General features: G+C 36.6%; 1 protein-coding gene across 1 annotated transcript; it reads left to right on the plus strand.

Moving 5' to 3' along the window:
• The first annotated feature begins 435 nt into the window (after window positions 1-435).
• On the plus strand, window positions 436-1,206 carry LOC122306332 (bidirectional sugar transporter SWEET1-like). The gene has a single exon (XM_043118764.1). It carries the CDS (start codon window positions 436-438, stop codon window positions 1,204-1,206), a length of 771 nt encoding a protein of 256 aa, XP_042974698.1.
• The last annotated feature ends 13,661 nt before the right edge of the window (window positions 1,207-14,867 follow it).

Genomic DNA, 14,867 nt, shown 5'->3' on the forward strand with positions numbered 1-14,867 from the left:
CATGCACAATTGCCAACACTAGGGGAGTGCCATTCCAACAAGTAGGAATATTTAAAATAAATTGTAATCAGCATGCATTTAGGTTTTTAGATGTACAACTTACAGATAAATTAAAAACCATGCTGCATGCATTCTAATCTTTTAAATTAATTTAACTGTGACACAAAAAGCAGCCGCCCAAATCAACTCTCAACATTGATATTCTATAATCATGTAGCAAACAACAAACAGTACTCACTTGCAAAGAGACTTTGGCATTGACGTCGCGACCTGCTATATTATTTTTCTATATATATGATCTCCTTAGCCATAAGTACCGTGTACCAGGCAAACTAAAACAAAGAGATATATCTAATTCTTTCACGAACTACGCACCCTTATCTCTAGGTTATCTTTCTCCTTTCGCGATTTTGTAGAGAAAAGAGACTGAAAACAATGGAGATCGCACATTTCTTGTTCGGAATATTTGGAAACATCACTGCTTTATTTCTCTTCTTGGCCCCAATAATCACATTCAAGAGGATCATACAGAATAAAGGCACAGAAAAATTCTCAGGCGTTCCATACGTGATGACGTTGCTCAACTGCCTCCTTTCTGCATGGTACGGCCTTCCCTTTGTGTCTCCAAACAATCTTTTAGTATCAACAATCAATGGCTCCGGGGCGGCAATCGAGCTCATATACGTGGCCATCTTTCTCATATATGCGCCCAAAAGGGAGAAGGCTAAGATTTTTGGGATCTTTTCGTTCGTGGTCTTAGTTTTCTCTATCGTGGCCTTGGTTTCCCTTTTGGCCTTGAAAGCTGGCAACACCAGGGGGATGTTTTGTGGGTTTGCTGCGAGCATATTCTCCATCATCATGTATGCCTCGCCTCTATCAATTATGAGGACTGTGATTAAAACTAAGAGTGTCGAATTCATGCCATTTTTCCTGTCACTGTCCGTGTTCTTGTGCGGGACTTCTTGGTTTGTGTTTGGGTTGCTCGGACGTGATCCTTTTGTTTTTGTGCAAAATGGCCTCGGCTGTGGTTTAGGGCTCGCGCAGCTGATCTTGTACTTTATCTACAGAGGTAACAAGGCTACTGCGACCGTCGAACCCATTGATATAGAACCTGCGGAGACAGGACTCCCCAAGGAAGACAAAGATCAAAGCCAATCCAATGTAAGTGAAGCTCAAGTAGATCGTCTAGAGCTCGTGGTCGTCTAGACGTGCACATGGCGTACATGGTTCAAAGCCTTGGAGCAAACCCCATTCACAGGGCCTTTAATAGTTTCATAAAAAGAAATAAACTATATTGATGCAACCAGTACACCTTTAAGGTGGAAACCATCCACATTATTTATAATAAAAAATTATTTGTGCTTTGGGTACGGTTTTTCAAATGTAGTGGATTCTACGTAAAGTAATGTGTTTTGGTCGTCGTCCTATCCAAGCACTAGTTGATTACGAAAAAAAGGGCAGAAGCATTCAACGGTGATATTCTATAAAACGCTTATTTTAGCATTTAAAAAGAATTGTAAGCAATATACACTTGATCAGTGTTTAAAATGAAAGAATTAAGAAAGGATTGCAGTGCTCAATATGTCAATTTTCTTGGTAATTATGAGGTTGTTCATAGGCTTGCTAGACATACTTGAAATGCTGTAAATATAGAGCTGTGGTGGGATGGTTCTCCTTATTATGTATCCCAAGCCGTATGGCTGGATAAACATTCTTTGTAATGTCTAAGTTTCATGTGAAGTTGTTTTTTAATAAAAAATAAATAAATAAATAAAAGAAATTTAAAACATTTTGAAGAAAATATATATAGTTAATTAAGGAAATCGAAAATCGGTCTTCTCATGATCAGTAACTTCCTATAGTTTGCCCCAATTGAGGGTTACCTATGTGTACTATGACGACTTGAAATTTGGTGATCATTAGGTTACAAATTCTGTTCATCTCACTTGACTAAAAATACGTGAAAATTTATAAGAATATTACCGCTCCTAAACTTGAAAGCATATATTATTCTATTAATGGAGATAAACAAAATTTGTAACCAAATGGACTATTGCTAAAAAACTCAAAGCACAAGATAGTTATTGCTAAAAGAAAATGCACGCGGTACGTTCAGATGAACATTTCAGGCACACCAAATACATATTTATGCTATCAAGTGTTTTATGCTTCTTAAGGCTAGATGACCAATATTTCATGTACATAGTACTTCTTGCCTTTCTCCTTTCATTTCCTTTGATATATTTAGAATTTTTGTTTTATAATAATTTGAGCGTAACATCGAATAATTTTTAAGGAACCCAATACAAAGATTTCTGCTAGTATGTTGTACTTGATAATAGATGCTTACAGCCTTTGTACTTTGATGTGCCTTGAGAAGTGGGAAGGTTTGGATAATGAGATGAGAATTTTTTATTTTAAATGAAAATTTAAAATATTATATTGTAATATTATTATTGTTTTGAGATTTGAAAATTTTGAATTGGGATTTGAAAAAGTTGAATTTTTTATTATATTTTGTGTGAAAATTTGAAATAGTTATAATGATAAGATGAGATGAGAATTTTAAATCTTATCCCACTTGCCAAACCTGCTCTAAAGTTGTACACAATGGTAGGTTTGGATAATGAGAGAATAATTTTTGATTTTAGATGAAAGTTCAAAATATTATTTTTAATGTTGTTATTATTTTGAAATTTGAAAAAGTTGAATTGAGATTTAAAAAAGTTGAATTGTTTATTATATTTTGTATGAAAATTTGAAAAATTTTTAATGATGAGATGAGATGATATGAGAATTTTTTGTCGCATCTTACTTTTTTTTTTTTTTTTTTTTTAAGAAGAGCTGGTAGCCACACACATAACAGTCTCGTCCCAAGTTTATTATTAAGCCCTCACTTATGTGTATGGATATCATGAAAACATCATTACAATTGGGGGTTTACAAAATAAAGCACTATGAAACTAACCCAAAACCAAGTGCCAAAACAAGCCAAAAAAAGCATAAAAAACTAGCGACAAAACAAAATCTAACAAGCCTAAAACAAATAAACAACAAACACTCGGAAAAGAAAAAAAAACTAAGCAAGCCTGAATAAAAAGCAATAACAATCAATAAAAAGAGCAACAAAAGCAATCAAACGTAGCGACAGTGTGACGAAGGGAAGACCCAACTTGTCCAAGCGGATTAAACCTCTCAGTAGCCTCGGCACTTCCCCGATCACTTGGTGCTCCATATGATGACCAGTCGCACCATACTTTGCAAGCCAATCAGCAACTTTATTACCTTCTCTGAAGACGACAAACCAAACAGTCCATCAAATCCAAAAGACCAAGAATCTCCTCCAAAAAATCCTCAAGATACCAAACCCCACATCTTCGTTGCTTCCACCACGAAACCACCACTTGCGAGTTGAGTTCAACTTCCATGTAACCAATCCTCAGAGCTTTACAAGCTTTAAGGCCATATAGCAGAGCTAATAATTCAGCTCTATTATTCAAACCAACGCCAAGAGGAGAGGCAAAAGCATGAATTAAATTACCGTGATCATCTCTGATAATACCACTAGCCCTCGACGGCCCAAGATTTCCAAAGCTACTACCTTCAGTATTTAACTTAAAACGACCTTGAGAGCGCCAAGGCACAGAAACCAAAGGGACACTGTCTTTTTCCAATTACCACGAAGTGGTAACCCAAAGATAGCGCCACAATAGCGCTACATCTGAGCAGCAAAATTTCCTTCAAACAAAACATGATTTTGATTCTCGTAATTACCAACATCACAACAATCACACTTAGAAACAATTGGCACCTGTACGACGGAGATGATCATCCACACTGAAGGCATGATGCCAAGCCTTCCATAGAGAAACTGAAACCTTCAAAGGAAGTTGACTATTCCACATCCAAGAATGCCAAGTCCTGGCAGAACCTCTAATATGGATAAAATCGCATGCTGATTTTGTAGAGAAACAACCACTATCTTGCTTCATCCATACCAATACATCCAATCTGCCCTTGCAAACTGCTAAAGATTTTAAAATATCATTCACATGATCCTGTCCCACCAAACTAACCAAGAGCTCCACATTCCACAAATTTGACAATTGACACTCCTTAACTTTAAGTAAAGGACTACCCACCATTGGAAGATTAGAATACAAGGGACCCCGATCTCGCCACTTATCATACCAGAAGAAAAGGTTGCCTTCCCTGAGGTGCCACTTCAAATTTTCGATAACCAAAGGAATACAATTAGCAATCATTTTTTAAAATCTTGTGCCTTTATTCACATCAATAAGAAGCCAAGGTTTATACCCCACATATTTATCTTTGAAAATCTGAGCCGATAACAAATTACCTTGGATTAAATTCAAAGCGAACCTCATACGCAAAGCCTTCTGCATATCATTTAGGTGACGCAAACCAAATCCACCTTCTTCCATTGAAAGACACATATTCTTCTAAGCTACCCATTTTTTCTTACCCCTCCCTCTAGCTTCTCCCCAAAAGAAAGTACTCATTAAATGTTGTAACTCCTTGATAATAGATTAAGGAACTTGTGGGACAACAAATAAATGTAAAGCCATGCTGGAAAGCAGATGCCTCAGGAGGATAAGACGACCTCCCGAAGAAAGAAGCTTTATCTTCCAACCACTGATATTACTACAGACTTTTGTGATCATCTCCTCCAAGTGAACTTGCTTGAGCCTCCCCGAAATAATAGGCCCTCCTAGATACTTGAAAGGAAAAGAACCTTCTGAATACATAGAAAATTGTAGTCTTTTCTCTATTAATACTCTGTCCCGACCAAGACTCATATTTCTGAAAGATAATTAAGAGATCCTGAATAGTTCTCGTGCTACCATTTGTAAAGATCACCACATCATCACCATACACAAGATGTGAAATTTGAATCGTACCTTTGGCTTGAGAAAATTGCCCAAATCTTTTTTCCACAACACTATTCTTAAGAAGTGTGGCAAGGACTTGAAGAATAATGAACAGGTAGGGAGAAAAAGGATCCCCCTGGCGTAAACCACGACCTCCTTGAAAAAAGCCCTTGGGGGTTCCATTCATCATAACATAATACCATGGAGAAGAGATACAAGCCTGAATTAACTCACAAACCTGAGTAGAAAATCTGAATATGCGAAGTACCTCCAACAAGAAAGACCAATCCACCCGATCATATGCTTTTGCCTTGTCCACTTTGAGAATAATATTTCCACCATGAGATTTCTTGTTAATAGAATGGACCATTTATTGCGTAAGGGAAATATTTTCAAAAATGCTACATCCCGGAATGAAAGCACCTTGCTCAATAGAGATCATGCTAGGGAGAAGACCTGTCAATCGATTAACAAGAGTTTTAGAACAGATTTTATAGAACACCAAACAGAGGCTATTCGGTCTGAATTTGTCAAACCCAGTAGGCACATCAACCTTCAGGATTAATACAATTTATGAGGCCAAGCAGAAACGTGGTAGCTTCTTAGAGAGGAAAAAATCTTAAACAACTTCAAAGATATCCACTTTAACAATCTCCTAATAGCTCTTAAAAAAACTGCCCCAAAACCATCAGGTCCTGGAGAATTATTAGAAGGAATAGATAACAGAGCTGCAAAGATTTCATCCATAGATGGAGTACAAGCAATACGACCATTAGCTTCATCTGAAATAACATGCGAGATAAGATAAAAAAGATTCGGCAAAATATGAGGAGAATCCGCTTGAAGAAAACTAGAGAAATACTTTATCGCTCCCTGATGGGTGGCTTCTGATGACTCAGGCCCCATCCGCATCTCTCATGCCAGATATGCGTTTACGCGTATTAGTTGCCAAACAAGCATGAAAACATTTTGAGTTCCTATCACCTTCCACCTTCCATTTTAACTTTGCCATTTGAGCCAAATGACTATCCTCCCGACGTCTCCACGAAGACAATTCCCGAGAGGTCAAGATTAATACCTTGTCATTGTCGACACTCCATTCATGTTGAAGCTGGCTTTCAAGCCTTTCCACCTGCTCCTCAAGATGGGCAATGTGAGAGGTAGTACCAAAAACCCTCTTATTCCATTCTCGGAAGGTGACCCAAACCTATTTTAACTTAGTAGCAAGCTTCCATAAGCCCTTGCCAGCCACAGGAAGCATCCAAGCCCACTGCACACAATCTAAATAATTCGGATGGTCAATCCACATTTGCTGAAAATGAAATAGGGAAGGGCCATAAGAGAAAGGGTCTGCAAATAATTCAATGTGCATCGGGCAACGGTCCGACGTAGATCTACGAAGATAAGAACAGATAGCATTAGAGAATTGGGACAGTAAAGCAGCATCTAGGAACACCCGATCAAGTTTTGCCCAACTCCTAGATAACCCTTGTTGGCCATTGCACTAGGAATATTTGCTACCTTGGGTTTTCATATCAATCAAACCACCCTAATCAATCAGGCTATTAAACTCATCCATAGCAACCTGAGTCCTAGGAAGACCTCCCTGCCTTTTAGAGTCAGATCGAATAATGTTAAAATCACCTACAAATAAACAAGGCTCGACTCCAATATGATGCGAGCACAAGTCAGCCCATAACTCTTGTCTATTGCTCCTATTACATTTTCCATAAATGAAATGACATAAAAAAACCCGATTTTCAGCATCAACATGAGTCGAAATAAAATTGAGAGCTCATGCCAACAATTCGAACCACTATGGCATTATTGTAGAATAACCAAACTTTCCCACCAATAGCTTCATTCGACGTGCCATTCTCAAAATTCAAACACCTCATCATACATTGAGCTCGATCAAAACTAGTAAAAGGTTCCATTAAAACAACATAACAGGTGTCAGAGACCCAATCAACTTCTCTAACCAACCTTTAGAGGTTTGAAACCCTATAATATTCCATACAAAGATGGAACCAATCAAAAAGAAAATTTAGTGGTTCGGGTGTGAACCCGAGTAGAACTTCTGACTTTCTCAAACTGTTTTTTCGTATATGTTCTTTTAGGGACTAGATTCCTCTCCGACTCCGTGTGATAGTTTTTCTCTTGAGGCAAGACATTTGAATCAAGTTCAGGCTTAGGATTTGAAAGGAGGATCCCTTCCAGAAGAAGTTCATCACTGGCTTTAGGACTCCATGCACTTGTGCCTTAGCGGCATATGGAGAAGCCCTTACTTCAGGATGCACTTCCTTTGCTTTGGTTACAAACATCTGCACCAACGGAGGGACCTTAGACTGCACCAATGGAAGAACATCAAGTTGCAACTCATTAGAAAGGGATGAAACCAACATAAAAGAGCCAACAGCCTTACTAGACTGACTCTTAACCTAAAAAACCTCACTTTGCATCTGTACCAATGGAGCGTCACTACGTTGCACCCTCAGAAAGGCACCCATCTACAACTCAGACAATGGAGGCTACACCAATGAGAGCTCATCAATAACCTTCGTCTAACTAGCCATGTCAGAAATCACCACCAAACTCATATCTTGTTGAATGTTCGATGGACCCCTTGACTCAAGTTCCTTCTCGAATGCATTTTGATTCACAACATTATGCTCAACTACCTCATTCTTAGGGGCCTTAGCCTTCAGATCCTCCCCAATAGAATTAAGTTTTTTCTGAAACTAAGACTTCTTCCCATTCACAGCCTTCCCAGCATGACATGTACGATAATTATGTCCCTACACTTCACATCTACCACAGAAAGTAGGAAGTGTTTCATATATAATATCTTGTTTACGGCTAGAAGGCATACCATGGACCCCAATCCAGAAAAAGGGAATCGGTTGGACAGCTACATCCATCTCTACGCATAGCCAAGCTCCATTCGTGCAAGTCACACAATAAGTCGGGTTGTCTCTTCTGATGAACTTACCAATGGGTGCAATGAATATACGTAAAAAAGACTCATGATAGAAATTAGGAGGCAAAACTGGCAGCACTATCCAAACCAGAACCATGGAGGGCTCCTCATCTTCACTAAAATCTGGTGTCTAGTGAAAAGCATGGTAGAATACACCATCAATGTCACAAGCTTCATGAGATAGAGCTTTCAGAAAATCATCCTCAGATGATAAGCGAACAAAGACGTTGTGGGGACGTTGCATAGCAGAGACCATTGGGGTGCATTCCAGACCCCATTGGTAGCATTTGAAATCTCTAATGGCATCCAATGAGGGATGGTTTTTGAGGAACTTCAGGATAATGGAATACTTGAAGGGATAAGCTGAACGTGATATCTCCTCTTTCGAGAATTGAAAGTATAACACACCGTCAACGTTCTTAGGCATTTGAGATGGGATAGAAACATCTAGGAGAGGCTGAGGCATAGTCGTAGCAAGTTTTGCAAAGGAATGTCGCCAGGCAATTGTGGTTCGTTAGCAACCGCAACTGCCATGTAGCCCTACATAACTGTAACCGTATGACTCAAAAGAGAAAGAAACCCTTGTCTTATCTCACTTGCCAAACCTAACCTAAATGTAATGTAATTGCTTAGAATATAAAAATACTTCGTGTAATTGCTTTATGGATGGTAATATTATGTCAGATGTGTATTGTTTTTATGTATTTTGTTAATACTATTGTTTTTATTTGGTAACATACTATTTCTCGCGATATAAGTTCGTTGGAAATATATATATATTTTTTTGTCACCAAGAATTACTTACATCAATCTTAATCGATGCAAATAAGTATTTTCAACCAAAACAAATTTGTGCGACTTTCATGGCAAAATATATTTTTTGTGATGATACAATCGTCACATAAAACTATTTGTGACCAGAAATCGTATTATAAATGACTTTTTTCTAGTCATTTTATAACTTTTTTGTAATCATGGTAGACTACCTCATGCCGATTTGTAAGCAACGCTAAAAAGTAATTGCAACTTTGATTGTGCTTTTTGCCAAGATTTTAGGCGATGTAAAAAGCTATTTTTCTTTTAGCTACATAGAGGGTACTGTCTGAACAAAATTTTCTATAAGTTATATAATGCATATTAGCTATATTATATAATGTATAATATGACATACATATATGTTCATAATAACTACCATAATATATATATTTATATATATATGTATATGTATGTATTTTTTCATGTGCCTATGTGCCTATGTGCATGTAATTGTTTTGTTTTCTAGTCAGCTATACATAAAGAAATAATATAACGAATATTTTGGTACCATATATAATATTAAATGCGAATGAGCAAACAAATCGAGTCGAAAGTTTTATAGCCCCCACTCATAAATGTTAACCTAGTTGAGTGAGTTTCAAATGAGTTGTATCATTTAACAATTGACTCTAACTTCTTATTCATAAACAATCCATTTAATAATGGAATCAATTTGAATCCGAGCTAACTATCGAGTAGTCTTGTTTATTTACAACACTGCAAATTAGTTTAACAATGTCAAAAATGAACAAGAGAAAGAAAATGCTAGTCTACAAGGAAAATTTAATTGACAATATAGCTTTTGTTATAGTATGATGTATGTTTAATCCTCGTTTCTATTTCATATATATATATAATCAAACTTTTCTATTTATTTTAGTATACCATTGCATTTCGATAGTACTACTTTTAGAATTTGATGGTGAGTTATTAAGGTTTGTCAATGTTTTCTTAACTCAATATGATATGTTTTTGGGTTTGCTATTGGTATTTTTATATTTATTTTAAGTAATACAAATAATTACCCCAAAAGATTATAAAAAAATATAAAATTAGAAATATATATTATTCAATATACGTAGTGAAGACGTAGATATACTCTATTATTGCCGTGAATCACTACATCATGCATGTTTTACTCCATATTTTCCTCTAGGTGATTATAGCATTTTATTTCTATGTATAACATTGTAAGTCTTACTGTCATGTACAACATTGTCTCACTGTCACCTTAGCTATAAACAAATAATATTGACATATGTAAAGTTCCATTTAAGTTAATACAGAGAGTCTGCATGATGCAAGGGGCTATTCATTTATGTGGTATCAACAGCCAACGTGATTCCAAAAATGTCTTCCTCCTTTTCTGTGTCGGTCCTACTTATGGATGAAACTGAATCCATGGAGTTTTCCCTGCTAAAACCAACTTGCATGAGTATCCATAAAGTTAGACTCCACAAGTTACTTGCTTTGGAAAGCATAAGTAGTCCCTGTGTTACGTGGGCATGGCCTAGTAGACTGTAAAAATTGAGATTCCTTGTCCAGCACTAACCATTTTGGGTGAAGATGGAGTGTCGTGATCCAATCCTACTGCTATATGCTGGCTTTGTATTGATCAACATTTACTTGGTTGGTTGAATAGTGAATCCTTTCACGATGCTTGGGAAGTATCGGAAACTTTGTATGGAAGCCATACAAGAGATTGGGTCCAACAAATGGAAGGCGAGCTTCAAACACTCACCAAAGGTACATCCTCATTGGAGGACTATTTGCACAAAGCCAAATCGTTGCCTTTTTCTCTTTGGTGTGCTAGCAAACCAGTGGATGAAGATGACTTAGTCACTTGCATTCTAAGAGGTCTTGGATCTAAATTTGATTCTATTGTCACTCCCTTCAATGCTCGCAACGTTTTCCCACCACTTCAAGTTGTGATTAGCAAACTAAAATATTTTAAAATGCATATTGTATATGCTCGTGAAGCATTTGTTGTGATCGCCCTCTGTACAAACCATGCAAACTCTAAGAACCGTACTAGGGGATTTCGTAATTCTAGTGGACACGGTTCTGCACCCTCCAAGTATCACCACCATAAATCAAAAAGCAACCGTGGTGCTTGTACCCCAACAAAATCCTCTAGTGGTTGCTCTCAACCCATGAACAATTAGAGTAATGGTTTTCTTCTTCTGTTTGTGGAAGTGGAGATGTTCCTCGAATAACCTATTTTTGCTATGGGGGTCCAAATCCAAATCCATGAATAAATTATAATGTTAGTGATTCATGTATTGCTGTAGTTTCTCATCAATATATGAAATTTGTATGTCATATTATATTACCATCAGTCATGAAGCATGGATAGCTATCGTGAAGCATGAATGTCTGTAATGAGTTTTGAGTTAAGCATGAAATTAAATTTTTGTTTCAAACCCAATGCTAGGATGGAGATATTTACTAGTGGAACTCCATTGTCCACTTTGAAGTGTTTAAAATGGAGTGAAAGCCCTTGGGTTGATGGGCTTTGAATAGGGTCAAAAGATTCCTAGGATGATGTCAAAGCCACCTAACACGTGGGTGCCGCTAAGACTCATGGTAATGGTTAATTCGAACGTTCATGAGGAAAACTTTGATGACATACTCATAGCTAGTCTAAGAACGTGTGATGTGGTGCGATAACTAGTATGAGCTCATGGTCCATGGGAAACCGTTAGGCGTCCACCTTGTATAAAAACAAGATCTACAATTATCGTAGTCTTTTTATGAAAGCAAGCATGCTATGAAGTATGAAACTATAATGACAATGATGTTACTTTTCTGATAAAAGCAAGCTCATGTCAATCATGTTACTAGTTTATTATGGTAATGGTTAATTCGAACGATCAAGGTTGATAACCATGTCAACCTTATACAACTTCTTCATGCAAAAATGTCATGTTTATTATTATGCATGCTTTGTAAATTGATGGTAGATTAGTTGCATAACTTGCTGGGAATTGTAAAAAACTCACCATGGTTGTCCTAACTACTACTGCTATTCAAAATAGTAGAAGCTGTACAAGGTTATCATGAAGAAGGAAGAATAAACTTGGACGAGATAGGTTAGCGAGAGGCTAAGTTTGGTGGATCTAATGGAGACTATCCTCCAGTTTTTTAATGTCATTTTATTGTTGATAGCCGAGTTACGCAAGCGGCTTAATTTGTAGCTAAGGAAATATGTAGTCAACTATAGCTAAGGAGTTCCTACTTTAGTACTATGTTTCTTTTGATTTAAGGTTATGTTTTGATGGAAGTTGAAGCAACTTATGTATTAATGTTATGAAGAGTGTTTTGGGATTTAGTCTATTCTGGTGCAACTTAAAAATGAACAAAAAAGAAAGAAAGAAAAGAATCTGCTATGATTATTGTATTATGCTAGAAACATGTTAGGTACATTACATATTATCCACTATGAATGGAGGTATGTAACCTTATGTTGCATGTCCTCACACTTCAGTTTCTACCAAATTTGAAGTGGAGTTTAGGGGTGTTATAGTTTTACATCTTCTCTCCTATTGCTTCCACCCTCTAAAATTTATCATTCGACAATTTATTTTCTTTATATGGTTTTGTGAATGAAATTAACACATCTGTACGCCATGAAAAATATAATGAACAAAATTTAAACCTAATAAGAATCTAATATAATAGTCGAGTTATCCTACATAGATCTCAATAACTTCTTATTTTCTAGTATTTAAAAGAATCTTTTTTTAACCCAGCACATCATAGGCTCATGGATTAAAATATCACAGTTTTCCTTTGTCAAATGATTAAATTCTTAATACAGGGTAATTTGGAATTGGAGAAGAAGAAAATTCAAACCAAAATTTAACAAAATATTGACCTATTAATGAAGTTACAATTACTATAGATATTGGCATATGTTTAGAAATGTTGTCATTCTCATGCTTAAACTAACGAATGATCCAAGTACGAAGAGATTTCGCAGAAGTAAACCATTTGATATATTAGATCTATTTGCTAATTAAAGTAAGCTTATAATTTGATATACCATATCAAACCAAGTCAGTTTATGAATAAAGTATTTATTTAAATATTTTAGCCAAGATTTTTTTTGATTTTCCAATTAAAAAAAGTAATAAAAATACGTAATTAGACAATTATAATTGCCTTGAAAAGTTTAGTTAATTCATCAAAGACAAATTATAAATTTTAATCAAGTCTTCCATAGTTAACTCAATGAGTCAGTAAAAAATGGAAATTGACTGTGGACAATGGACATATGCGTTAGTAAAATACAAAAAGTGGCAAAGTTAAAAATTGAAAGTAAATGTGTCATCGAAACACAGATATTCTACAGTAATGTTGCTAAGAAAGGTTTCATGGAACATCAGATTCTTGATCATAAGTAAATCACAACAAATGATTGTAAGGGAACCTTCCTGATCTATATAGAGTTTTATTTTCTTTATTAACTTTTCTATTTCTTTCGATGAATAAATAGATTCTAGTATTATCAAGATATAATATAACTATTTAAATTTAAATCTTTTTATTAATTACTTAATTAAATTTTTGAATAAGTGTGTTTTCATGGAATGTACCATTTTAAACTGCCACAACTTGTAGAGTTAATTATTTATAGGAAATTTTGATCACCTTCTTGATCAGTTAGAGGTGTTATCTATTCCTTTTATCTATAATGCATATCAATAAGACCAATCGTTAGGCTTTTAGACCAACCCCTAGCATCTCAAACTTTGGCCCTTTAATACATGGGCTTATCCTATAAGGCCTTAAATATCCCTTCTAGTTACCCTACTAATTTCCTTCGTGCTTGCACGTGGAAAATTCACTAACTCTTTTCTTCTACCCTACTAGTTCAAGACAGATGGCGACCTCAGGGACCATACCTCGCTAACTAGGGTGCAGGCTTTCAGAGATTTAACTTTCTGGCACGTTAGAGACATGGCACATGTCAGCTATAACTATTCTAGTGCTTTTATTCCTTATTTCCATTTTTATTAAAAAATGATAATAGATGGTGCTGTCATCCATTTGCCATCCCAAGAATCCCTTATCATTGTTTTCTTCCTCCTCCCTCTTTCATTTTCTTAAATTCTTCTTCTTCTCTAGCTCTTTCATTTTCTCTACATTCTATTCTCTAAAGCTTCCAAAGCGACTTGCAACTTCTTACTCTCCTTACCTCATTTCTTTCAGTCTATACACCTAATAGCTCATTGTGGCTCTTCCCACTCTCCCCAACAGGCTTCTTCCTAGGCCCCTTCCAAAGTTTCTTCTTCCCATTCTACACCCAAATCTTCAGAGGGTCAAACCCCACCTTTCTTTGAAGCGTTCACAAGCGCTTTACACTCGTTGCTTGAGACTTAACAAACTGAGGGCTTCCTATTGTATCCCTGACTCCTTGAATCTCACAATTCCCTCAGAGGGTGCTGTTGACGAGGAGGGTTGATCTTCTTATTTGTGCCCTAACACATGGTTTTCACCTTCCATTCTGTCACCTAGTCTAGGATGTCCTCGACTTTCTTCAATTGGCTCCTGCCCAACTCCACTCGTATGCTTGCCGTGTGCTTTTATGCTCTTGCGTAGTGTTCCACATGGTTTTGAAACCTTTGGGGGAGAGGTAACCATACCTAACTGCCCACGGGTTCCTTTCTTTCTACTTCATGAAAGGGCTATCAAGTAACATCTATATTTTTTGTGTCCGCGCTCAACATTTGGGTCACCATTCGAATGCCAAACAATGGCAAAAGAAAATTTTCTTTATTTCTAGAAGTGGTAAGGAATTCCTAACCTTTGAAATGAACATTTGGGATTTTCCCATAAGGGCTAATTGAGGCAAGGTCCTTGATGATAAAAAGATTCTCATAGATCTAACCGACTAAGAATGTGATTGCAAAACAAAATCCTTAATTGGGCTAAAGATAATGATGACACCCTGTAGACGGAGCAACTCCTGACTCCTGCAAGTATCAATCAATTTCTTGTTGTGCATGACTGCTCCCATATAAAGGTGCGTATATTGAAGGTTGTGAATCCCCCTTCCAAGAAGAGGCTTGCGTCCCTGCCTTTTGAAGCTCCTGAGAAGTGCCTTCACCAAATTGAGGGTGAGGCACCTACCAGCCGCCTGACTGAAGACGTTGAGGGCTTAACTAATGATGTGG

The sequence above is a fragment of the Carya illinoinensis genome, chromosome 4, assembly GCF_018687715.1.
Source record: "Carya illinoinensis cultivar Pawnee chromosome 4, C.illinoinensisPawnee_v1, whole genome shotgun sequence".
NCBI classification, from domain to species: Eukaryota; Viridiplantae; Streptophyta; class Magnoliopsida; order Fagales; family Juglandaceae; genus Carya; species Carya illinoinensis.